The 24,157-nt window shown below is 63.4% G+C and overlaps 2 protein-coding genes across 18 annotated transcripts in view; both read left to right on the forward strand.

The window, feature by feature from the left end:
- SLC4A1 (solute carrier family 4 member 1 (Diego blood group)) lies at positions 1-18,884 on the forward strand. 8 transcript variants are annotated; one of them, XM_025143962.3, is made up of 22 exons: positions 1-1,871; positions 3,049-3,125; positions 3,230-3,317; positions 3,963-4,020; positions 4,119-4,213; positions 5,054-5,127; positions 5,282-5,456; positions 5,593-5,728; positions 5,826-5,970; positions 6,423-6,501; positions 8,035-8,219; positions 10,066-10,285; positions 10,362-10,565; positions 11,847-11,995; positions 12,941-13,135; positions 13,716-13,883; positions 13,993-14,082; positions 14,192-14,358; positions 14,515-14,768; positions 14,850-15,019; positions 15,136-15,309; positions 17,165-18,884. In XM_025143962.3, the coding sequence occupies exons 2-22, from the start codon at positions 3,108-3,110 to the stop codon at positions 17,243-17,245; spliced, it is 2,925 nt and encodes a 974-aa protein (XP_024999730.2). In that variant the 5' UTR covers positions 1-1,871; positions 3,049-3,107; the 3' UTR covers positions 17,246-18,884. The 8 variants fall into 8 exon arrangements, with proteins under 8 accessions (XP_024999730.2, XP_024999732.2, XP_024999731.2 ...); XM_025143964.3 differs by having other exon boundaries at positions 1-56; positions 3,049-3,095; NM_001290554.2 differs by having other exon boundaries at positions 40-56.
- The window catches only part of UBTF (upstream binding transcription factor, RNA polymerase I), a 17,659-nt gene continuing 11,286 nt past the window's right edge, over positions 17,785-24,157 (forward strand). For 3 of the 10 annotated variants that reach the window (XM_025144213.3, XM_040653265.2, XM_040653268.2), the window contains exon 1: positions 22,292-22,341. The gene's annotated coding sequence lies outside the window, so the exon portion shown is untranslated. Of the gene's footprint in view, positions 20,639-20,798; positions 20,961-21,368; positions 21,517-22,291; positions 22,342-23,160; positions 23,187-24,157 lie in introns of those variants that run through there. The other 7 variants (XM_025144212.3, XM_040653266.2, XM_025144211.3 and 4 more) reach the window with 5 other exon arrangements.

Below are 24,157 nucleotides of genomic sequence, written 5' to 3' on the forward strand. Positions count from 1 at the left end.
ATTTGGGATCCTGTCCCGGTGCTGCGCAGAGCCGGGGGTGGCGGCGGCGTCCCCAGGTGGGTGTGGGGTCGGGGGGCGAAGGGGTAGGGGGGCGTCTGGGGGGGGGAGGGGGGGTCTGCTTTGGGGGGTGGGTGTCCCTATGGGGTCTGTGCCGCGTCGATGGGTGGATGAGGGCGGTGTGAGCCCCCCGTGTGGTTGGGGGGCACAGGGGGGGCGCGAGGGACGGGTTCTGTGCTGTTCAGTTGTGCCCTATAGGCCATGGGGGCCCCATATTGTGCACAGCGGGTGCTTGGATAGGGTGTATGGGCCCCATATTGTGCACCCATAGAGAGTGTATGGACCCCATATTGTGCACCCATAGAGGGTGTATGGACCCCATATTGTGCACCCATAGAGGGTGTATGGGCCCCCCATTGCACACCCATATAGGGTGTATGGGCCCCCATTGTGTACCCATATAGAGCATATGGGTTCCCCATTGCACACCCATATTGAACATATGGGTTTCCCATTGCAGACTCATATAGGATGCATGGAGTTCCCGTTACACAGCCATAGAGGGTGTATGGGCCCCCCATTGCACACCCGTATAGGTTGTATGGGCTCCCCATTGTGTACCCATACAGGGTATATGGGTTCCCCATTGCACACCCATATTGGACATATGGGTTTCCCATTGCAGACTCATATAGGATGCATGGAGTCCCCGTTGCACACCCATGTAGGACACATGGGCTCCCCATTGCCCTCTCATATGGGGTATATGAGTTTCTCGTTGCACGCCCATGTATGGGATATGGGCTCCCTGCTGCAGACCCATATAGGACACATAGGCTCCCTGTTACACACTTAGATAGGACATATGGGATCCCCATTGCACACCCACGTATGATGTATGGGCTCCCTATTGCACAGCCACACAGGGCATCTGGATTTCCCATTGCACACCTATACAGGACATTTGGGATATGGGCTCCCCATTGCACACCCACGTATGGGATATTGGCTCCCCATTGCACACCCATGTATGGGATATGGGTTCCCTATTGCACACCCATGTATGGGATAGGGGTTCCCTATTGCACACCCATGTATGGGATCGAGGTTCCCCATTGCACACCCATGTATGGGATATAGGTTCCCCACTGCACACCCATGCATGGGATATGGGCTCCCCATTGCACACCCATGTATAGGATATGGGCTCCCCATTGCACACCCATGTATGGGATAGGGGTTCCCTATTGCACACCCGTGCATGGGATACGAGCTTCCCATTGCACACCCATGCATGGGATATGGGTTCCCTCTTGCACACCCATGTATGGGATAGGGGCTCCCTACTGCACACCCATGTACGGGATACAGGTTCCCTATTGCACACCCATACAGCACACGGGGTCTCCCCATCGCACACCCCACACCCACGACCCCGCAGCGTTGGGGTCTCTGGGGCTGACCCGGCGCCCCCTCAGCGCTCCCCACGGGCTGCGGGTGGGACGAGGGGGGCGCAGCGGGGCGGGGTTGGAGGCTCATTATCAGTGGGGCGCAGCGGGGCTGACGCAAGAGGCGGTGGGGCAGCTGTGGGGTGGGGAGCGGGGCGGCTGTGCTGGGGGGCCGCTGCCAAAGCGGGGCCAGGCGGGGCAGGAAGGAGGGGGCCGGGTCCGAGGCGGCCGTGGTTCCCGTGTCCCCGTCACCGCTCCCGTGTCCCCATCGTGTCCTCCGCGGCCCCACGGTGGCTCCTGCGTGGCCCCCCCCGCCGTGGGCTCCCGCGGCCCCACCGCCGCCCTTGGGACCCCCCGGGGGTCCCCGTGACCCTGCTGGGGTCCCCGCTGCTGCCAGCCTGGGAGTGAAGCTCCTGCGTCACCCTGGTGAGAGCTGGGGGTCCCGCTGCCCCCCCCCCCAATGCCCCCCGCCCCACTTTCTCACCGTTCCCCACCCCCACCCCCCCGCTTTGCCCCCGTGGGGGTTCCTGGGATGGGGCAATGGGGGAGAGTGTGGGGTTCCCCCGTGTGGGTGCCCCATGGGTGGAGGTGTAGGGCCCCCCCCCCCCCCGCTCCCCACGGGGTTCCCCCACGCGAGTGGGTGGGGGTCACGGAGGGGGGGAACCCCCGGGGCGGCCTCGGGGGGGGGGGCACCAAAGGGCGTGGGGGGAGGGCGCCCCCTGGCGGTTGTGCCCTGGGGCAGCGGGGGGGGACCCCACCCGTGGGTGAGGGCTGCCGTAGGGCACAGCTGTGGGCGTGGGTCCCTATAGGACCTATGGTCTGTATGGGGCCATACGGGGCCTGACCCGTGCAGAGGGCTCTGAATGGGACCCACTCGTGTCTGTGGGTCCCTATAGGATCCAACCCACGGGCATGGAGCCGTATGGGACCCCACTCGTGTGCACGGCTCCATAGGGACACGACCCACATGTGGGGCTCCATGGGAGCCTTGACTGCTGTGGTGGTCCGTATGGGATCACACTCAAGTGTATGGGTCCATGCAAGAAAACCCATATGGACCCATATATGTGGTTCATATGGATCATACGGTCCAGCATTTGTATACACGGGGTGGTTTGGGATCCCACCCTGCGGTGTGTGACCGGACGGGACCTGACTGACGTGTGTGGGTCCCTATAGGGCCTCATCCCTGTGTGTGTGTCCATATGGGACCCGCCCCACACGTGGGTCCGTATGGGACCCAACCAGCGTGCATTGGCCCATATGGGACCTACCCCCTGCCTGAGAGGCTGTGGGACCCAGCGCCCGCCCGAAGCTCCATGGGGACCTGACCCCCCCATACACACACCATAGGGAGGGAGTTGACCCCCCCATACGCACACCACGGGGACCCGACCCCCCCCTGCGGGACGTCCCTGGTGCATGGGTGTGGGCGGGATGGGGCCGCGATGCCACCTCCCAGCAGGCAGCATCGGGAGCTGTGCCATCTCCCAGCACTGATTCCCATCAGCAGGGCAGGGCAGGGCATGCCCCCCCCCCCCCCCCTCCCCGACCCCCCCCCCTTTTGCTCCTAACGCTGTCTCTCCTCTCCTGCACACCGCAGAGCGGGGCATGGTGCCGCCAGGCTGAGCGCCGGCACGCAGCGGGGGGGTGAGTGGAGCCATGGAGGGGCCCGGCCAGGTAGGGACACCCTGGCCCCCCCCCCCCACTGCTCCTCGTCCTGCTGACCCCCGACCCCCCCGACCCCCCTGACCCCGCTGCACCCCCCCTCTCTGTGCCCACAGGACACCGAGGACGCGCTACGCAGGAGCCTGGACCCCGAGGGCTACGAGGACACCAAGGGCTCCAGGACATCCCTGGGGACGATGAGCAGTGAGTGGCACCGATGGGTGGGGGGGGTGGGGGGGGGCAGAGGGGACAGCGCTGCATGGAGGGGCACCGCATGTGTGGCTGGACCTGGGCTGGGTCTGGGCTGCACGTTGCAATGCTGCCAGTGCTGCCGTCGCACGGGCGTTGCGTTGCATGGGTAGTGGTGTTGCATAGGAATGCTGCAAGGATGCTGGGCATGGGCAGCAGCATTGCATGGGCACTGGTATTGCACGGTGCCGGTGTTGCATGGGCACCAGCACTGCGTGGGTGGCAGCGCTGCATGGGTGCCAGCTTTGCATGGACAGCAGCACTGCGCGGGTGGCAGCAACGTAAGAGTGCCGGTGTCAGCACGGACACCTGCACTGCAAGGTAGCAGCATTGCATGAGAACCAGCACTGCACGGACACCGATGCTGCATGCATTGCAGCGATGCATGAGAGCCACAGTTGCACGGGCGCCAGCGTTGCACAGATGCATTGCGTGGGCTCTCGGGTTGCACGAACGCCCACCTTGCCCGGGTGCCAACATTGCACGAGCAGTAGTGCCGCACAAACACCCCCTGCACGGCGCCGGCACTGCTGGGTGACAGCGGGTGGCTGCGGGGCGGGCGGTGGCCGTCCCCATAATGCTGCTGCCCGTTGTGCGCAGGGCCCCTTGGTGGCATTGGGTCCCCTCTGCGGAGAGGCGAGCAGCTGTCCCCGCTGCGGTGAGTCGCTCCCACTCACGGACCCCCCCGGGATGACCCCCCCCCCCCCCCACATCGGCCCCACAGGAGCCCGGCACTGAGCGCTGTGTGTTTTGCAGCCGCTTTCTGCCCCGCCACCGGGGATCCTATGACGTGGATGGGAGGAGGCACGAGGTCGGGGCCCCCCCGGGACGGGACGGTGGCAGAGGGCAGAGTGAGTGAGAGCGGGGACGTGGGGGGGGCACGGAGATGCGTGTCCCCCCCCCCCCCCCCCCCCCCCCCCCCCACTCCGGGTCCCTCTGACACCGTGGGGCGGCACAGCGGGGTGACCGCGGCCGCTTGTGGTGATCGCCCATTGATTGAGGGTAAACAGAGCCGTGTTTGGGGTGAGGACAGGAACCACTCGGGGCTGAGCGCCGTCCGGCACCGGGCGGCTTCGTGGTGACAAGGACGGCTCGGTGTGCACCCGTGTGCCATAGGGGACACCCGTGGGGACGCCCGCCCTGTCCCGTCAGTGGCGTTGCTCCCATCCCGGCAGGGATGGATGCGGTGCCGGCAGGGCCTGGCACATCATATAGGGGACCGCGGGGGTCCCCGGTGTGGGTGCTGTGGGGTGAGGAGGTGCGGTCCGTCCCCCCCCGGGGGCCGCGCTGCTGTTTACTGTCAGCAGGAGCAAAGTGCTTTGGGGTTTATGGTGCACACAGGGCGTGGGGCCGGACTGCTGCACGCAGAGGGGCTTTATAGGGCCGGAGCGCGTGGGGAGCGCGGGGGGGAGCAGGTAGGCAGGGGATGGGGACAGGGGACACCAGGCCGTTAGGCGAGGGGACGCCGTGTCCCCATCGTGGTCCAGGTGCCCGGGTTGGGGTCTCGGGCTGAGGATGGCAGTGGGGCTGTCAGCCCACCCCAGCGTTGGGCAGTGCGGAGGGGCGATGGGGCGGTGGATGTGGGGTTGGGAGGGGTGGGAGGGGGTGGGGGGTGTGTGGGGGGGGTACACCGTGCGGACCCCACCGGGGCTGGGCAGGACCTGCTGACACAGCGCCCGCTCCGCTCACAGATCCATTGGTGAGCGATGTGGACCTGGAGGCGGCGGGGAGCCGACAGCCCACGGCCCACAGGGACACCTATGAGGTGGGCGCTGCGACCACCGGGACCCCCCCCCCTTCCCCATCCCACCGACACCACCGAAGCCGTTCGGGGACGACGCCCGGGGGTCCCAGGCACGGTGGGTGGGCGGGCGGCACGGCCGCAGATTTGGGGCGCGGGTGACACGTGGTGACCTCAGGGCTACGTGGAGCTGCACGAGTTGGTGCTGGACAGCGGGAAGGATCCGTGCTGGATGGAGGCCGGGCGCTGGCTGCATCTGGAGGAGAGCATGGAGCCGGGGGGGGCGTGGGGCAGCCACCTCCCCCTGCTCACCTACCACAGCCTGCTGGAGCTGCACCGCGCCTTCGCCAAAGGTGGGCGCCCCGCGCTGTGCGGTGGGGGACGCGGGCGCGGCGATGCGCGGTGCCACTGCGGTGCCACGGCGGTGCCGACGTGGTGCCGTCCCGGTGCCGATGGTGCCGTCCCGGTGCCGATGGTGCCGTCCCGCAGGCGTTGTGCTGCTCGACGTGGCGGCCACCTCGCTGGCAGCCGTGGCCCACGTGCTGCTGGATCAGCTCATCTACGAGGGGCAGCTGAAGCCGCAGCACCGCGACGACGTCCTGCGGGCGCTGCTGCTGCGGCACAAGTACGCGCGGGTCCCCAACGGGGCGCCCCCCCTCCCCCCGAAGCCGTGCCCCCCCCCGGGGTGTCGGGGCGCGGCGGCAGCTGTTGTGGCCCCGCAGGCACCCCAGTGAGGCCGAGTCGGTGTGGACGCTGCCGGCGGCGCAGCTGCAGTGCTCGGACGGGGAGCAGAAGGACGCGGAGCAGCGCGCACTGCTGCGGGAGCAGCGGGCTGTGGAGATGAGGGAGCTGCATGGGGCCGGGCAGGTGGGCAGCGGGGGTGGGGGGGGGAGGAATGGGGGGTGGGGGCGGCGTGCTGGTGGTGCTCATCCCTGTGTGTGTGTGTGTGTGTGTGTGTGCGCTTGCACGGGAGCACACGTGTGCTTTGCGCGGGGAGGTGTGAGCACACGAAGGTACGGCCGTGTGTGGGAGCGCACACTTTGGAGGGCTGTGGGAAGGGGCAGAGGGGGTGGGGGGCGGGGGGGGGCACGGAGGGACGGAGTGGGACACGCAGGGAGTGTAGGGGGGACACGCGGGGGGGTGGGCGGGCACCCATAGGGACACGCAGGGGGTGATGGGGGCACACGGAGGGGGTGGATCGGGACCTGCAGTGCACACAGAGCATACGCAGGGGGGGCTCTCGGGGCTGGAGCACAACAGCAGGGTCAGCCCCCATGGGCTCCAGCTGACCCCCCCCCCCCCCCCCCATCCCCCCACAGAGCCCCTCCAGGGCGCAGCTCGGCCCACAGCTCCACCAGCAGCTCCCCGAGGACACCGAGGCCACGCTGGTGCTCGTGGGTGAGTGCTGGGGGGGTTCTGTGCCCCACACCGCTGTGCGTTCACCCACCGCTCCTCTGCTGCTCCCCACACCCTCAGCCCCCCCCCCCCCCCCCCCCCGGTCCCACTCGCTGTCCCTCTGTCTGCTCCTGTGCCACCACATCCCTGCATCCATCGTGTCCCCACACCCCACCTCCCGACGCCCCTATAACCCCATTTCCCCGTGTCCCCACATCCCTCACATCCCGATGTCCCCGTATCCCATTTCCCACATCCCTGTATCTCCATAATTTCCCTATATCCCATTTCCCACTGTCTCTATACCCCCACTCCTCTATACTCCCATATCCCAATGTCCCTATATCCCATTTCCCTCGTCCCTACACCCCCAATTCCCAATGTCCCTATACCCCATTTCTCATCCCTATACTCCCACTTCCCATCGTCCCTACACCCCCACTTCCCTACACCCCCAATTCCCAATATCCCTACATCCCCATACCCCAATGTCCCTACACCCTCACATCCCAATGTCCCTATAGCCCCGCTTCCCAACGCCCCTATATCCCATCTCCCACATCCCTACATCCCAACACCCCAACACCCCCACACCCCCATTATTTCCCCACACCCCCATTATTCCCCTATGCCCCCATTATTTCCCTACACCTCCACTTCCCCACACCCCCATTTCTCCGCACCCCCTTTATTTCCCCACACCCCCATTATTCCCCTACACACCCTTTATTTCCCCACACCCCCACTATTTCCCCACACTCCCTTTATTTCCTCGCACTCCCATTCCCCCCACACCCCCTTTATTTCCCCACCCCCACTATTTCCCTAAACCCCAACACCCCCCCACCCCCTTTATTTCCCCCCACCCCCACTATTTCCCTACACCCCAACAACCCCCACCCCCTTTATTTCCCTACACACCCACTATTTCCCCACAGCCCCCCTTTATTTCCCCCCACCCCCTTTATTTCCCCCCACCCCCTTTATTTCCCCACACCCCCTTTATTTCCCCACACTCCCATTCCCCCCCACCCCCACTATTTCCCTACATCCCAACACCCCCTCACCCCCTTTATTTCCCCACACCCCCTCTATTTCCCCACACCCCCATCATTCCCCTACACACCCTTATTTCCCTACACCCCCATTCCCTCTCACCCCCTTTATTTCCCCCCACCCCCTTTATTTCCCTAAACACCCACTATTTCCCCACAGCCCCCCTTTATTTCCCCCCACCCCCATTATTTCCCCCCCCTTTACTTCCCCACACCCCCTTTATTTCCCCCCACCCCCTTTATTTCCCCACCCCCCCATTCCCTCTCACCCCCTTCATTTCCCCCCACCCCCATTTCCCCCCACCCCCTTTACTTCCCCACACCCCCTTCATTTCCCCCCACCCCCATTTCCCCCCACCCCCTTTACTTCCCCACACCCCCTTTACTTCCCCCCACCCCCTCTATTTCCCCACGCCCCCATTCCCCCCCCCCCCCCCACTGCCCCCCGCAGTGTCCCCCTGACCCTCCCGCTTCCCCCCAGGCTGCGCAGCGTTCCTGGAGCAGCCGCTGTTGGCGTTGGTGCGGCTGCGCGCGGCGCTGTCCGCGGACGCGGTGCTGGCCGTGCCGCTGCCCGTGCGCTTCGTGCTGACGGTGTTGGGCCCCGACAGCCCCCGCCTCAGCTACCACGAGATCGGCCGCGCCGCCGCCACCGTCATGGCCGACCGGGTACGGCATCGTCACCGCTGCTGCCATCACCGCCAACAGCTTGGCCCTGTGTCCCTCTGTCCCTGTGTCCCCATCTATCCATGTCCCCGTGACCCCATGTATCCATGTCCCCGTGTCCCCCTGTCCCTGTGTCTCCATGTCCCCATGTCCCCATGTATGCATGTCCCATGTCCCCATGTCCCCGTATCCCTGTGTATCTGTGTCCCCATATCCCCGTGACCCCGTGTCCCCATGTATCTGTGTCCCTGTGTCCCCATGTCCCCATGTCCCCATGTCCCCATGTCCCCATGCATGCATGTCCCCGTGTTCCCATGACCCCGTGTCCCCATATCCCTGTGTATCTGTGACCCCATGTCCCCGTGTCCCCATCTATCCATGTCCCCGTGTATCTGTGACCCCATGTCCCCGTGTCCCCATGTCCCCATGTATGCATGTCCCCATGTCCCCGTGACCCCGTGTCCCCGTATCCCCGTGTATCTGTGACCCCATGTCCCCGTGGCCCCGTGGCCCCATCTATCCATGTCCCCGTGTATCTGTGTCCCTGTGTCCCCATGTCCCCATGTCCCCATGTATGCATGTCCCCGTGTCCCCGTGACCCCGTGTCCCCGTATCCCCGTGTATCTGTGACCCCATGTTCCCATGTCCCCGTGTCCCCATGACCCCATGTCCCTGTGTATCTGTGTCCTCATGTCCCCATGTCCCCGAGTCCCCATGTCCCCATCTATCAGTGTCCCCGTGTCCCCGTGTCCCCATGTCCCCATGTCCCCGTGTCCCCGTGTCCCCATGTATCTGTATCCCCATGTATCCATGTCCCCATGTCTCTATATGCCCATGTCCCTTTGTATCCATGTCTCCATGTCCCCATGTCCCTGTGTCCCTGTGTATCTGTGTCCCTGTGTCCCCATGTCCCCATGCCCCCATATATCTGTGTCCCCATGCATCTGTGTCCCCATGTCCCAATGTCCCCATGTATCCATGTCCCTGTGTCCCCGTGTATCTGTGTCCTCATGCCCCCATGACCCCATGTCCCCGTGTCCCCATGTCCCCATATGCAGGTGTCCCCCTGCCCCTGTGTCCCCATGTCCCCATATCCCACTGCACGCATCCCCCTTCCCCTGTGTGTTCCATATCTCTGTGCCACCACCGCCCCCTATCCCTGTGCCCCATATCCCCCAATAGCTCCACATCTTTGTGCCTTGTGTACCCATCCCCCCATCCCCCCATCCCCCCATGTCCCCATCACCCCGTGTCCCCATGTCCCCAAGCCCCCATGCCCCTGTGGCCCTCCATGCCCTCATGTTCCCACCCCACAGTGTCCCACGCCCCCACCTTCCCGTGTTCCTATGTCCCCATGCCACCACCACCCCACATCCCGTGCCCCACATCCCTCCGTATCCCCGTCCCCATTTCCCCATGGCTCCACGTGCCACGTCCCCATCCCCTGCTGTCCCCGTCCCCACGCCCCTGTAGCCCCAACACCCTCACTGTCACCGTGCCACGACGTCCCATGTCCCCATCTATGCATCCCATGTCCCCATATCCCCGTGTCCCCACTCCGTGTCCCCACTCCGTGTCCCCACACCCCACGTGCCACCACATCCCCATGCCCGTCCCCTCGTGTCCCTTTGCCCCCCCCCCCCGTGGCCCCATCATCCCGCTGTCACGGTGCCCCATGTCCCCGTGTCCCACTGCCCTGTGCCCCCACACCTCTGTCCCCACCTCCTCCCATAGTGTCCCCCCACCCCCCTTTGACCCCACCCCCACCCCTCAGCACCTCCACTCTCCTCACCGCCCCATATCTCCCTCCCTACTGACCCCCCCATCCCGCACCCCCTCCATCCCGCAGGTGTTCCGCCGGGACGCCTACCTGTGCGGGGGCCGTGCGGAGCTGCTGGGGGGGCTGCAGGGCTTCCTGGAGGCCAGCATCGTTCTGCCGCCCCAAGAGGTGCCCAGCGAGCAGCACCTGCATGCCCTGATCCCACTGCAGCGCCAGCTGCTCCGCCGCCGCTACCAGCACCCCGACACCGTGCGCAGCCCCGGCGGCCCCACGGCCCCCAAAGACACAGGTATGTCCCCACCTCGGGGTCCCCCCCCCCCCCCAGGTCCCTTTGGTTTAGGAGACGTCCTTCTCGCTGTCCATAGGGGATAAGGGCCAGGCTCCGCAGGACGACGACCCCCTGCTCCGGACGAGGCGGCCGTTTGGGGGGTTGGTGAGGGACATCCGCCGCCGTTACCCCAAATACCTCAGTGACATCAGGGATGCGCTCAACCCGCAGTGCCTGGCAGCCGTCATCTTCATCTACTTCGCAGCGCTGTCGCCCGCTATCACCTTCGGGGGTTTGCTGGGTAACGCGGGGACACGGGGGGCTGTGCTGCGCGGGGCCACCGCTGCCGCCCCACCCCGGGACCCCCGCGTCCCATCCTCAGCGCCCCCACATCCGCACGTCCCCATGTCTCTGTGTCCCAGTATCACACGTCCCCATTCCCCCCGTGTCCCCACGTCCCCACGTCCCTGTGTCCCCGTGCCCCTATATCCCAGCGTGCACGTCCCCGTGCCCCCATGCGTTCTGTGTCCCCATGCCGCCACCGCCCCACATCCCTGTGCCCCGTGTCCCCCCATATACCCCTGGCCCCACACATCAGTGTCTCCATGACCCTCTACAGCTCCAGGTGCTCATGTCCCCATGTCCCTGTGTCCCCATACCTCCATGCCCTCACGTCCCTATGTCCCCATGTCCCCATGTCCCCATGCGCTCATGCCCGTGTGTCCCCAGTGCCCTCACATCCCCACCCCATGGCCCCATGTCCCCATGTCTCCACATCCACACACCTCAGTGTCCCATGTCCCCATGCCTCATATCCCCACGTCCCCATGATCCCATGTCTCCATGTCCCCATATCTCCACACCTCAGTGGCCCACGTTCCCACATCACATCCCTATGCCCCCACATTCCCACATCCCCACGTCCCCACGTCCCCATGACCCACATCCCCACGTCCCCACATCCCTGTGTCTCCATGTCCCCACATCCCCACATCCCCACGTCCCCACATCCCCATGTCCCCATGACCCACGTCCCCACATCCCCACACCTCAGTGGCCCATGTCCTCATATTCCCCTGTTCCCATGTCCCCACGTCCCCGTGTCCCCATGTCCCTATATCTCCATACCCCAGTGTTCCACGTCCATATGTCCCCATATCCCCATACCCCCACACCTCAGTGTCCCATATCCCCGTATCCCTGCATCCCCATGTCCCCATGTCCCCATACCCCCACACCTCAGTGTCCCATATCCCCGTATCCCTGCATCCCCATGTCCCCATGTCCCCATATCCCCACACCTCAGTGTCCCATGTCCCCGTATCCCTGCATCCCCATGTCCCTATGTCCCCATGTCCCTATGTCCCCATGTCCCTATATCCCCATATCCCCATATCCCCATGCCCCAGTATCCCACACCCCCGTGCCCCCCATCCCCACACCCCCCATCCCCACACCCCCCATCCCCACATCCCCACACGCACAGCGCCCCCAGGAACGTACAGCCCTCTGCGCTGAGCATTTTGGGGCCGGGGGGCGTCTCCATCTGCACCCCCCCCAAAGCCGTGGCTGTGCCCCCCAGGTGAGAAGACCCGCGGTATGATGGGGGTGTCGGAGCTGCTGCTCTCCACCAGCGTGCAGTGTTTGCTCTTCAGTCTGCTGAGCGCGCAGCCTCTGCTCGTCGTCGGCTTCTCGGGGCCACTGCTGGTCTTTGAGGAGGCTTTCTTCAGGGTGGGCCCCCAGACGGGATGGGGGGGTGGGGGAATGGGGGGGCAATTTGGGGGGGGGGCAATTTGGGGGGGGGGAAATTTGGGGGTGGCATCGGTGTGATGTCACATGGGGGTGGCACTGCTGGGGCGGCATATATGGAATGATGCTTTTGGAATGGCACAGCTGTGATGCCGTGTAGAGGGACGGCACCTTTGGGGTGGCACTTATGGGGACGGCACCTTTGGGGTGGCACTTATGGGGATGGCACTTATGGGGATGGCACAGGTGTGGTGTCACATAGGGGGTGGCACTTTGGGGATGGCACCTTTGGGGTGGCACATATAGGGTGGCACTTATGGGGATGGAACCTTTGGGGTGGCACAGCTGTGATGCCACATAGGGGGTGGCACCTTTGGGGTGGCACTTTTGGGGTGGCACTTTGGGGATGACACCTTTGAGGTGGCACAGCTGTGATGCCACATAGGGGGATGGCGCCTCTGGGGTGGCACATAGGGGGTGGCACTTTTGGGGTGGCATTTCGGGGGTGGCACCTTTGGGATGGCACAGCTGCAATGCCACACAGGGGATGGCACTTTTGGGATGGCACATAGGGACTGGCTTTTATGGGGATGGCACCTTTGAGGTGGCACATATAGGGTGGCACTTATGGGGATGGCACCTTTGGGGTGGCACATATAGGGTGGCACTTATGGAGATGGCACCTTTGGGGTGGCACAGCTGTGATGCCACATAGGGGGGTGGCACTTTTGGGGCAGCATTTCGGGGATGGCACCTTTGGGGTGGCACATAGGGGGTGGCACTTTGGGGATGATGTATACGGAGTGGCACTTTTGGGGCGGCAGACGGGGCACACGGGGACGGCGCGCGGGCGCTCCCGCCCCGCAGGCAGGAGGTGTGGGGCACCGCGTGCTGCCGTGGGGCTGACGGGGCCGCGTCCTTCGGCAGTTCTGTGAGGATCATGGCCTGGAGTACATCGTGGGCCGGGTGTGGATCGGCTTCTGGCTCATCCTGCTGGTGCTGCTGGTGGTGGCCTGCGAGGGCAGCGTCCTGGTGCGCTACCTGTCCCGATACACGCAGGAGATCTTCTCCTTCCTCATCTCCCTCATCTTCATCTATGAGACCTTCGCCAAACTCGTCACGGTGAGGGGTGGGCGGGGAGGTCCCATAGAGCCGGAGAGAGCTGTGGGGTGCAGTGGGGGCGGAGGTGTGGGGTGTAGTGGGATGGAGATGTGGGGTGCAGTGGGGTGGAGCTGTGGGGTGCAGTGGGATGGAGATGTGGGGTGCAGTGGGGATGGAGCTGTGGGGTACAGTGGGATGTGGGGCTATGCGTTGCAGCAGGGATGGAGATGTGGGGCACAGTGGGATGTGGGGCTATGGGGCGCAGCAGGGATGGAGCTGTGGGGCACAGTGGGATGTGGGGCTATGGGGTGCAGCGGGATGGAGATGTGGGGCGCAGCAGGGATGGAGATGTGGGATGCAGTGGGCTGTGGGGCTATGGGGCGCAGCAGAGACGCAGCGCAGTCCGTAGCGCTTTGTCCCCCTCCGCAGCACTTTCCCCCCTCACACTCCTCCCGTTAAGGGGTCTCTGTGCCCCCCAGGTTCTTTCCCTGCCCCATGGCTCAGCGCTGTCCCCGTGCAGTCGGTGGCGTTGGGACGGCGCCGCTCCCGGCGCAGCCGGGGAGGTGTGTGGGGCCGTCCCAACCTCATCTCCCACGCGCAGATCTTCGAGGCCCACCCGCTGCAGCAGAGCTACGACACGGACGTCAGCACGGAGCCCTCCGTGCCCAAACCCAACACGGCGCTGCTGTCCCTCGTGCTCATGGCCGGCACCTTCTTCCTCGCCCTCTTCCTCCGTCAGTTCAAGAACAGTGTGTTCCTGCCCGGCAAGGTGGGCCTGGGGGGCGGTGGGGTTGGGCGTCGCCCCCCCCAAAGAGTGCGGGGGGGGTCCCCTTGGCTGCAGGGGGGCGCATAGGGGGCTCAGGGCAGCATCCCCGCAGGTGCGGCGGCTGATCGGGGACTTCGGGGTGCCCATCTCCATCTTCGTCATGGCCCTGGCTGACTTCTTCATCAAGGACACCTACACGCAGGTAGGGGGCGGGCGGGTGGGGGGCGCGGGGCGACCCCGGAGCGCATACGGGGGGAGGGGAGGGGGCTGCAGGGAGCGCCATCTGATCCGACATCTCTGCTCCCGTGCAGAAGCTGAAGGTGCCCAGAGGGCTGGAGGTGACCAACGGCACCGCCCGCGGTTGGTTCATCCACCCCATGGGCAGCGCCACCCCCTTCCCCATCTGGATGATGTTCGCCTCCGCGGTGCCCGCCCTCCTGGTCTTCATCCTCATCTTCCTCGAGACGCAGATCACCACGTGAGGATGGGGGGGGGGAGGGATCCCACCCCGTCCCCATCTCCGCCCCCGTCCTCCTCTCCCCGTCCTCTCCCCGTCTCCGCCATCTCCAACCCCTCCCCGCCCGCCCCGCCGTCCCCATCCCCAACCGCGGATGCGTCCCCTCCGTCCCCGCAGCCTCATCGTCAGCAAACCGGAGCGGAAGCTGGTGAAGGGCTCGGGGTTCCACCTGGACCTGCTGCTCATCGTGGCCATGGGCGGCCTGGCCGCGCTCTTCGGCATGCCCTGGCTGAGCGCCACCACGGTGCGCACCATCACGCACGCCAACGCGCTCACCGTCGTGGGTAAGAGCGCCGTGCCGGGGGAGAGGGCCCACATCGTGGAGGTGAAGGAGCAGCGGCTCAGCGGGCTGCTGGTGGCCGTGCTGATCGGTGAGCGGGACGGGGATGGGGGGGGATGGGGGGCGGATCCGTCCCCGCGGCGCCCGCTGACCCCCCCCCCCGTCCCACCAGGCGTCTCCATCCTGATGGAGCCCATCCTGAAGTACATCCCGCTGGCGGTGCTCTTCGGCATCTTCCTCTACATGGGCGTCACGTCGCTCTTCGGCATCCAGCTCTTCGACCGCATTCTGCTGCTGCTGATGCCCCCCAAGTACCACCCCAAGGAGCCGTACGTCACCCGGGTGAGACGGCCCCCCCTCGGGGCGCCCCGCGGCCCTCCGCTCCCCGCCGGGCTCCGAGTCCGCCCCGCTGGCGGGGATGGGCCGCAGCCCCGCGCTGACCGCGGTCCGCCCCGCAGGTGAAGACGTGGCGGATGCACATCTTCACCCTGACGCAGATCCTCGTGCTGGCGCTGCTGTGGGGGGTGAAGGTCAGCCCGGCCTCCCTGGCGCTGCCCTTCGTCCTCGTCCTCACCGTGCCGCTGCGGCGCCTTCTGCTGCCCCGCATCTTCAGCGAGATCGAGCTCAAATGCGTACGGACCCCCCTCCCCACCCCCCCTTCCCCATCCCTGCTCCCACCCTCCTCTTTATCCCCTTCTCCCTCCCTGCTCCCGATGTGTCCCCATCCCCGCCCCGTCCCCCTCCTATCCCCATTCTGTCCCTGTCCCCATCTCTGCCTCCACCGCCATTTCTGTCCCTATCCTCTCCCTGTCCCCATTATGACTGCCACCTCCGTCCCCTCCCTACCTGTTGCTGTCCCCGTCCCCATCCTCAACCTTCATTCCTGTCTCCATCTCTATCACTGTCCGTCATCCCTATCCCCGTTCTGATCTCTCAGCGTTCTCCATCTCTGTCTCCATCCCCTTCACCATTTCCACCCTTATCCTCTTCCTGTTCCCATTACGACCGCCATCTCCATCCACCCCCCATCCTCATCGCTGTTCCCATCTCCGTTCCAATCTCCATTCGCCCCCTCCTTCTGTCTCCATCCCCATCTCTGCCCGTCCTCATTTCTGACCTCTCATTATGTCCTCCCTGTCCCTATCCCTGTCCCATCCCATCTCCGTCATCTCCAACTCCATTTCCACCTCCACCTCCATCTCTATCATCTCCATCTCCAACTCCATTTCCACATCTCCATTTCCACCTCCATCATCTCCACCTCCATTTACATCTCTATCATCTCCATCTCCATTTCCACCTCCATCATTTCCATCTCCATCTCCATCTCCATTTCCATCTCTATCATCTCCACCTCCATCATCTCCATCTCCATTTCTATCTCCATCTCCAACTCCATCTCCTCCATCATCTCCCCCTCCATTTACATCTCTATCATCTCCAACTCCATCTCTACCTCCATCTCCATCTTCATCTCCATTTCCATTTCCATCATTTCCATCTCCATCTCCATCATCTCCATTATCTCTATCTCCATTTCCATCATCTCCATTTCCATCATCTCCATTTCCATCATCTCCATCTCCATCTCCATCTCCAACTCCATCTCCTCCATCATCTCCACCTCCATTCACATCTCTATCATCTCCATCTCCATCTCCACCCCCATCTCCATCTCCGTCATCTCTGTCTCCAACTCCATTTCCATATCTCCATTTCCACCTCCATCTCCATTTCCATCTCCATCATCTCCAACTCCATCTCCTCCTCCATTGTCTCCATCTTCATTTCCATCTCCATCATTTCCATTTCCATCTCCATCATCTCCATTATCTCTATCTCCATTTCCATTATCTCTATCTCCATTTCCATCATCTCCATTCACATCATCTCCATCTCCATCTCCATCATTTCCATCTCCATCTCCATCATCTCCATTATCTCTATCTCCATTTCCATCATCTCCATCTCCATCTCCAACTCCATCTCCTCCATCATCTCCACCTCCATTTACATCTCTATCATCTCCAACTCCATCTCTACCTCCATCTCCATCTCCATCATCTCCGTCTCCAACTCCATTTCCATATCTCCATTTCCACCTCCATCATCTCCATCTCCATCTCCATTTCCATCTCCATCATCTCCAACTCCATCTCCTCCTCCATTGTCTCCATCTTCATTTCCATCTCCATCATTTCCATCTCCATCTCCATCATCTCCATCTCCATTTCCATCTCTATCATCTCCATCTCCATCATCTCCATCTCCATTTCTATCTCCATCTCCATCTCCTCCATCATCTCCACCTCCATTTACATCTCTATCATCTCCAACTCCATCTCTACCTCCATCTCCACCTCCATCACCTCCAACTCCATCCCCATCCCATCCCCATTTCCATCCTATCCCATCCCCATTTCCATCCCATCCCACCCCATCCCATCCCTCCGCCCCCCACTCCTGACCCCCCATCTCCCCCCACAGCTGGACACGGACGACGCAGTGGTGACATTTGAAGAGGCGGAGGGCCAGGACGTGTACAACGAGGTGCAGATGCCCAGCTAAGGTCCCGCCGTGCCCCCACCCACGTGTAGATCCACCATCGCCCCCCAGAGCCGCGTCCTGCCCAGAGCGTCCCGCTATGGCCGCCCAGCGTCCCGGGGTAGGGATGGAACAGCCCAGCACAGGGGGTAGGGGTTTGTAACGCAGAGAATCGCTGCAAAAACACCAAAAAAAAAAAGAAAAAAAAAAGCAAAAAAATAGCAAAAAAAAAGCGCCAACGCTTCTGCAGAGAAAAGGCAACGCTTGCGCAGGTAGAGCTCACAGCAGAAAGGAACAGCAGCAAAAAGCACTTAGAAGCAGCCGCCGCCAGGAGCGATGTGTACATTGCTGCTCGCCACGGGGGGCTGTAATTTATTGCTGAGTGTGTGTGTGTGTGTGTGTGTGTGTGTGTGTGTGTGTACAGAGCGCCGAGCAATGAGGAGACGCTGCGACTGTCCGCGACAGAGTCGGACTGCGGGCACCGTCTGTCTGTCCGTCCATCTGTCCGTCTGCTCTGCTGCGGGCGCTGCTGAATGCGTCGGTGCCGTCCCGTTGGGTTGGGGCCTTCCACTCCAACCCATGTAGTTCTCCCTGGATTTCTCCCCGCCGTGATGGCTGCTTGCTGCCCACCGCCCGCCCCGAGCCCATTCCCAATGGGATATCCCAAAGCCATTCCCAATGGGATCTCCCAAAGCCATTCCCAATGGGATATCCCAAAGCCATTCCAGTGGGATCACTCCCAAATCCATTCCCAATGGGATTTCCAAAACCCATTTCCAATGGGATCACTCCCAAACCCATTCCCAATGGGATCTCCCAAAGCCATCCCAATGGGATTTCCCAAAGCCATTCCCAATTGGGATCTCCCAAAGCCATTCCCAATGGGATATCCCAAAGCCATTCCCAATTGGGATCTCCCAAAGCCATTCCCAATGGGATATCCCAAAGCCATTCCAATACAATCACTCCCAAAACCCATTTCCAATGGGATCTCCTAAAGCAATTCCAATGGGATCACTCCCAAACCCATCCCCAATGAGATCTCCAAAACCTATTTCCAATAGGATATCCCAAATGCATTCCAATGGGATCACTCCCAAACCCATTCCAAATGGGATTTCCAAAACCCGTTCCAATGGGATCACTCCCATTCCCAATGGGATCTCTCAAACTTATTCCTAATGGGATATCCCAAACCTATTCCCAATGGGATTTCTCCAAACCAGTCTCCAATGGGATCGCTCCCAAATCCATTCCAACGGGATCTCCCAAACCCATTCCCAATGGGGTCGCTCCCAAATCCATCCCCAATGGGACTTTCCAAACCCATTCCCATTCGGATCTCCCAAACCCATTCCCAATGGGGTCGCTCCCAAACCAGCCCCAGTGCCGGTGCACAAACATGGGTGTGCAAAGCCCCATCTCAGCGGGACGTCACCCCTCTTTGCCAACGGGAGAGGGGAAATCTCGACAGGGAAATCCTAAATAAGCAGCAAGGAGCAGAGCAGGTGTGGGGCGCTGCGGCCGACCCCGGAGTGCTGTGATTTGGGGTTGTTTTACCACTGTTGTGTCCAAAATAAATGGTGGTGCGTGCTTTGTTTTATCTTCCCCTCCCAACCCACCCCCACCTCAGGCTTTAATAAAGACATTTATTACAACAGGACGGCAGTGGGGCTGCTCCTTCTGCTGGGCACCTAACAGGGACCCCGTGACCCCATGGGATGCTCATTGCCACCACCCCAAATGACCCCATGGGATGTTCATTGCCGCCATCCCAAATGACCCCATAGAATGTTCATTGCCGCCACCCCAAATGTCCCCATGCGATGTTCATTGCCACCATCCCAAATGACCCCTGGGATTCTTATTGCCACCACCCCAAATGACCCCATGGGATGCTCATTGCTACCATCCCAAATGACCCCATGGGATGTTCATTGCCACCATCCCAAATGACCCCTGGAATTCTTATTGCCACCATCCCAAATATCTCCATTGGATGTTCACTGCCACCACCCTAAATGCCCCCCTCTGGTCCCATGGGATGTACATTGCCACCATCCCAAATGACCCCATAGAATGTTCATTGCTGCCACCCCAAATGAACATCCCATGGGATGCTCATTGCCACCATCCCAAATGTACCCATGGGATGCTCATTGCCATCATCCAAAATGACCCCATAGAATGTTCATTGCCGCCACCCCAAATGTCCCCATGGGGGATGCACATTGCCATCACCCCAAATAAATTATCCCCATGGGATGCACATTGCCACCACCCCAAATGACCCCACAGAATGTTCATTGCCACCACTCCTAACGTCCCCATGGGACCCCCAGTGCCACCACCCCAAATCCCCCCCACGTCCATCTGGGGACGCTCACCCCCTCTTCTCCTCCTCACCGACATCCCATAGTCTGATGTATACGAGGAAACATTTTGGGAAGAAGGAGGTGGGCATTTATAGGGCCAATGGGGGATGACCACACGTATTGATGTGGTTCGAATGCCCAACAAGAGAGAAACGCACCGATAAGCGCCCCTATGAGATGAACTGATAAGAGAAACGACCCTATGAGATGAATTGATAAGAGAAACAGCCCTATAAGAGGGATTGATAAGAGGAATGACCCTATAAGATGAATTGATAAGGGAAACGCTCCAATAAGTCCCCCTATTAGATGAATTGATAAGGGGAACACGCTGGTGAATGTCCCTATAAGATGAATCGATAAGAGAAACGCACCAATAAATGCCCCTATGGGATGAACTGATAAGAGAAACGACCCTATAAGATGAATTGCTAAGAGAAATGCCCCTATGGGATGAACTGATAAGGGAAACGACCCTATAAGATGAACTGATAAGGGAAACGCACCGGTAAATGCCCCTGTGAGGTGAATTGATACGGGAAACGCACCGATAAACGCCCCTATAAGATGAATTGATAAGAGAAACGACCCTATAAGATGAACTGATAAGAGAAACGACCCTATAAGATGAACGGATAAGGGAAATGCTCCAATAAACGCCCCTAAGAGATGAACTGATAAGAGAACGGCACTGATCAGCACCCCTATAAAGGGGCTGACAGCCGAAACTCGCCGATACCCCCCATAGGACGAACGGCTGCGGGAACCGCGTCGATCCCCGCATTCCCAAAGCCGATCTTTCCGATTAAACGGCACTGACGGAGAAACCCCGCAGCGCTCCGGGGGGGCGCGGAGGTGCGCGGTGCGGTGCGGTGCGCGGTGCGGTGCGCGGTGCGGTGCGCGGTGCGGTGCGGTGCGGTGCGGTGCGGTGCGGTGCGGTGCGCGGTGCGGCCCCCGGGGGCCCCGCAGGCGCCCGGAGAGCGGCGGTTGCAGTGCGCGGAGCGGGGATTGGCTGCGGGGAATGACGCCCAACACAACAAAGGTGGAGTTGGGAGAAATTGCATTAAAAAAAAAAAAAAAAATTAAGAGAGAGCGACGGGGAAAGGAGCGCGGAGCGGGAGGGGCGGCCGGAGGGGGGGGGGGGGGGAGCGGGAGGCGGCCGCTCGCTGCCCCCCGCCCGCCCCGCCGGGCTGAGCCCCGTATCCCGGCGGGGCCGCCCGCTCAGCCCCGGCGTGGGGTGGCGGTGGTGGTTGGGGGGGGGGATCCCCGCGCCCCCTCCCCTCTTCCCCCCCCCCCCCCCCCCACCCCCGTTTTTTTTTTTTTTTTCTTTTTTAAATGCAAAGCCACCGAGGATTGTTGCACATGTAAGGAGATTTTTTTTCCTCCCCTCCTCTCTCCTTCCTCCTCCTCCTCCTCCTCCTTTTTTTTTTTTCCCTCTCCCCCCTCCCCCCCCTTTCCCCCCCCGCCCCCCCCCCCCCTTTTCCCTTCCCTCCCTCCGCCACACTGTTGCAAAAGCAAAGAGCAATAAAAAATCCCCGCGAGCGGCCGCGGGAGCGCGGGGCGGCGGCGGCGGCGCCGCTGGGGAGCGGCCGAGGCTGGCGGCGGACCCCGGCGCGCAGAGCCCGGCTGATTGGAAGAGAAACGCAGCGCCATGGAGGCGGGGGAAGCGCGATCTCTCTGCGGGGACTGGAGCGCGTCCACGCCCGGGGCCAGCGCTGCAGAGCTGGCCGCCGTTCAAACCGGCGCTCCCCGCCCCGGCCCCGCCGAGCCCCGGCCCCGCCGAGCCGCGGCCCCAGGCCCGCAGGTACGTGGGAGCGGGGCAGCGCTGAGCCCCGCGCCGAACCCCGCGGCGAACCCCGCGCGGCGCCGGGCCGCTCCGTCGGCGGCGCTTTGTTCGGCCCCGGCCGCGCTCCGCGCTCGGTAAGCGCCGCCGCTCCGGGCCGCGTTCCCCGGCTCGCCGCTTTTCTCTCCCCTTTCCCCGTTTCGGTTCGTTTTTCTCCCCTCCGTTCGCGCTCCGGATTTTCTCCCCCTCCTCTTTTTTTATTTTTCCTTTTATTTTTTTTCTCTTTTTTTTTTTTTTGCGGCTTTCCGTTTTTTCCTCTCCCCGCTCTGAAACCCCTCCGACCCGAACCGTCCCCGCTCCTCTTTTCCCCCCATCGCTCCTCGATTCCCCCCGTGCTCTTTTGCCCCCTTTGACTCCCCCATTATTTATCCCCCTCCGTTCCGTTTCCCCCCTTCTTTCCCCTCGAGCCTTCCGACTCTTTTTCCCCCTTCGATTCTCCCCCCACCCCGACCCACCTCCCGCCCCCCACCCTCCGATTCTTTTATTTTTCAATTATTTCTTTTTTCCTCGCCTCCAAACGAAGGGGGACGGCGGGGCCGGGGGGGGCTGGAGGGGTGGGGGGGGGTTGGGTGGGAGGAAGGGAAACAACTCGAACCTAAGATGGAGCCGCTCGCGTGGGGCCCCCGCGGGCAGGAAGCGGCCGCCCGCTCCCCGCCGGGTCGGGCCGCGCTGCGGGGCTCCGCGCTGGGGCTCGGCGCGGGGGGAGCGCCCGGCTCGGCGGCTGCGGCCTCGGCGCACCCCCCCTCCTCCTTCCCTTCCCTTCCCGGCCCTTCCCTGCCTTCCCTCCGCTCTCCTCCTCCCCGCTCCCTCCCTCCTTCCCGCTCGCCCTCCCTCCCTCCCGGCTCCGCAGCTGGATCCCGGGGGCAGGCTTCCAGCGCTGCGCTTGTTTTTCCCCAGCCCGGGTGAGTCGGGGAGCGCGGAGCGGAGCGGAGTGCCGGCTGCGTGCCCGGGCGCGCCCGCTCCCTCCGGCCCCATTCCCACCCCCCCGGCTCTCCCCATCCCCTCCCCGCTTTATCCCCGCCGCACCTCCGCTTTATCCCGACGCCCCCCACGCCTCCATCCTCGCCCCCCCGGACCTTTCAGCCCCTCTTTTTCTCCCTTTTTTTCCCCTTTTCTCCTTCCCCCCCTCCCCCCCCCCATCTGAATTTCTCTATTATTTTTTTTACCTCCATTTCATTTCCCTTTTTATTTTTTTTCCTTTTTTCCGCCTTTCTCCCCCTTTTTTTTTCCGCCCCCCCCCCAACTCCCCTCCTCTCCTTCCCTCTCCGCGCCCCCCCACCCCCCCCCCCACCCCATCCAAAATTCCCCTTCTCTCCTTCCCCCCCCCCCCCGACCCCAGGAGCGGTCCCGCAGCCCCCCGCCGGGTGGGTGGGTGCTTTGCGAGGAGGGGTCTGCGGGGGGGGCGCACACACACACACACACACACACACACACACACAGAGGAGCGGCGGCAGCAGGAGAGGAGGAGGAGGAGGGGGCGGCGGGGAGGGGGGGCCCAACCGCTCCCCGGGGGTCGGTGCGGGGAGGTCGCGCTGCCCTCCCGGCTCTCTGCAGCTGCCCGGCCGCCCCCACCGGGCATCCCCGCCCCCCCTCCCCCCCTCTCCTCCTCCTCCCTTCTCCTTCTCCTTCCCCCCACGGCGGCTCCGGGGCTGTGGGGCTGCGGCGCGGCTCTTCCCGACACCCCCCCCCCCCCTCCTCCCTTTCCCCGCTCTCCTCCTCCTCCCCCTCTGCAGCCGGAGCTCGGGAGGTGGGTTCGGCTCCGGCTTTATAACCGCGGGGCCGCGCGGAGGGGCGGGCGCGGAGCGGTGCGGTGCGCTGCGGAGCGGCCATTGTGTGCGTGTGCCGCGGTCCGGGAGGGGGGAAGGGAGGGAGGGAGAGAGAGAGAGGGAGAGAGAGAGAGAAGGGCGCGGAGAGCTTCGGTAACGGCGTGGGGAGGGGGGGAAGGAAGGAGAAAAAGGGAGAAAAGGGGGAGAGGAGCGCGGCCGCCCCATTGTCTGCGGGTGGGGGAGGCGGCGGGGGCGGGCGGAGGGGCCGCGGTCGGGAGGCGGCGGGAGGAGGAGAGGAGCGCCGAGCGGAGGAGGAGGAGGAGGAGGAGGCGCGGGGCCGCCGCGGTCCCACCCGGTCCGGTCCGTACCGCCGCCGGAGGAGGAGGAGGAGGAGGAGGAGGAGACGCGGCGCTGCCGGGGGCGCGCGGGGCATGTGCGGCTCCCCGCCCCCGCCCGGCCCCTTCCTCCCCCGCCTCCTCCTCCTCCTCCTCCTCCTCCTCCCCCCCCCCCCCCCGCCGGGCACGGGATGCGCCCCCCCCTCCCCGTCCGCCCCCCCGCGGGGATCCCGGCGCGCCCCCGCCCGGGGATCCCTGTGCGCGCGCCCCGCCCCCCCCATCCCGCAGAGCCCGCCTCCCGCGCGGCGCCGCCCCCCCCCCCCCCGTGCTGAGGGCTGTGGCCTATGGGCCCCGCACCGCTCCGGGGGCTCCTCAGGGCGTGTGGTGCCCCCCCCGCCCCGTTCCTGGAGGTCTCTGTATGGGGACCCCCCCTCAGGGCCGGGCGGCCGCACAGGGAGCACTGTGAGCAGCCCCAATCCGCCACTGTGCAGAGATCCCCCCGTGGGGACCCCCCCATAGAGATCCCCCCGTGGGGACCCCCCCATAGAGACCCCGTCGTGGGGACCCCCCCATAGAGACCCCGTCGTGGGGTCCCCCTCAGGCCCCGCTCTCCCCAT

Source organism: Gallus gallus, chromosome 27 (genome assembly GCF_016699485.2).
Source record: "Gallus gallus isolate bGalGal1 chromosome 27, bGalGal1.mat.broiler.GRCg7b, whole genome shotgun sequence".
In the NCBI taxonomy this organism is placed as follows: Eukaryota; Metazoa; Chordata; class Aves; order Galliformes; family Phasianidae; genus Gallus; species Gallus gallus.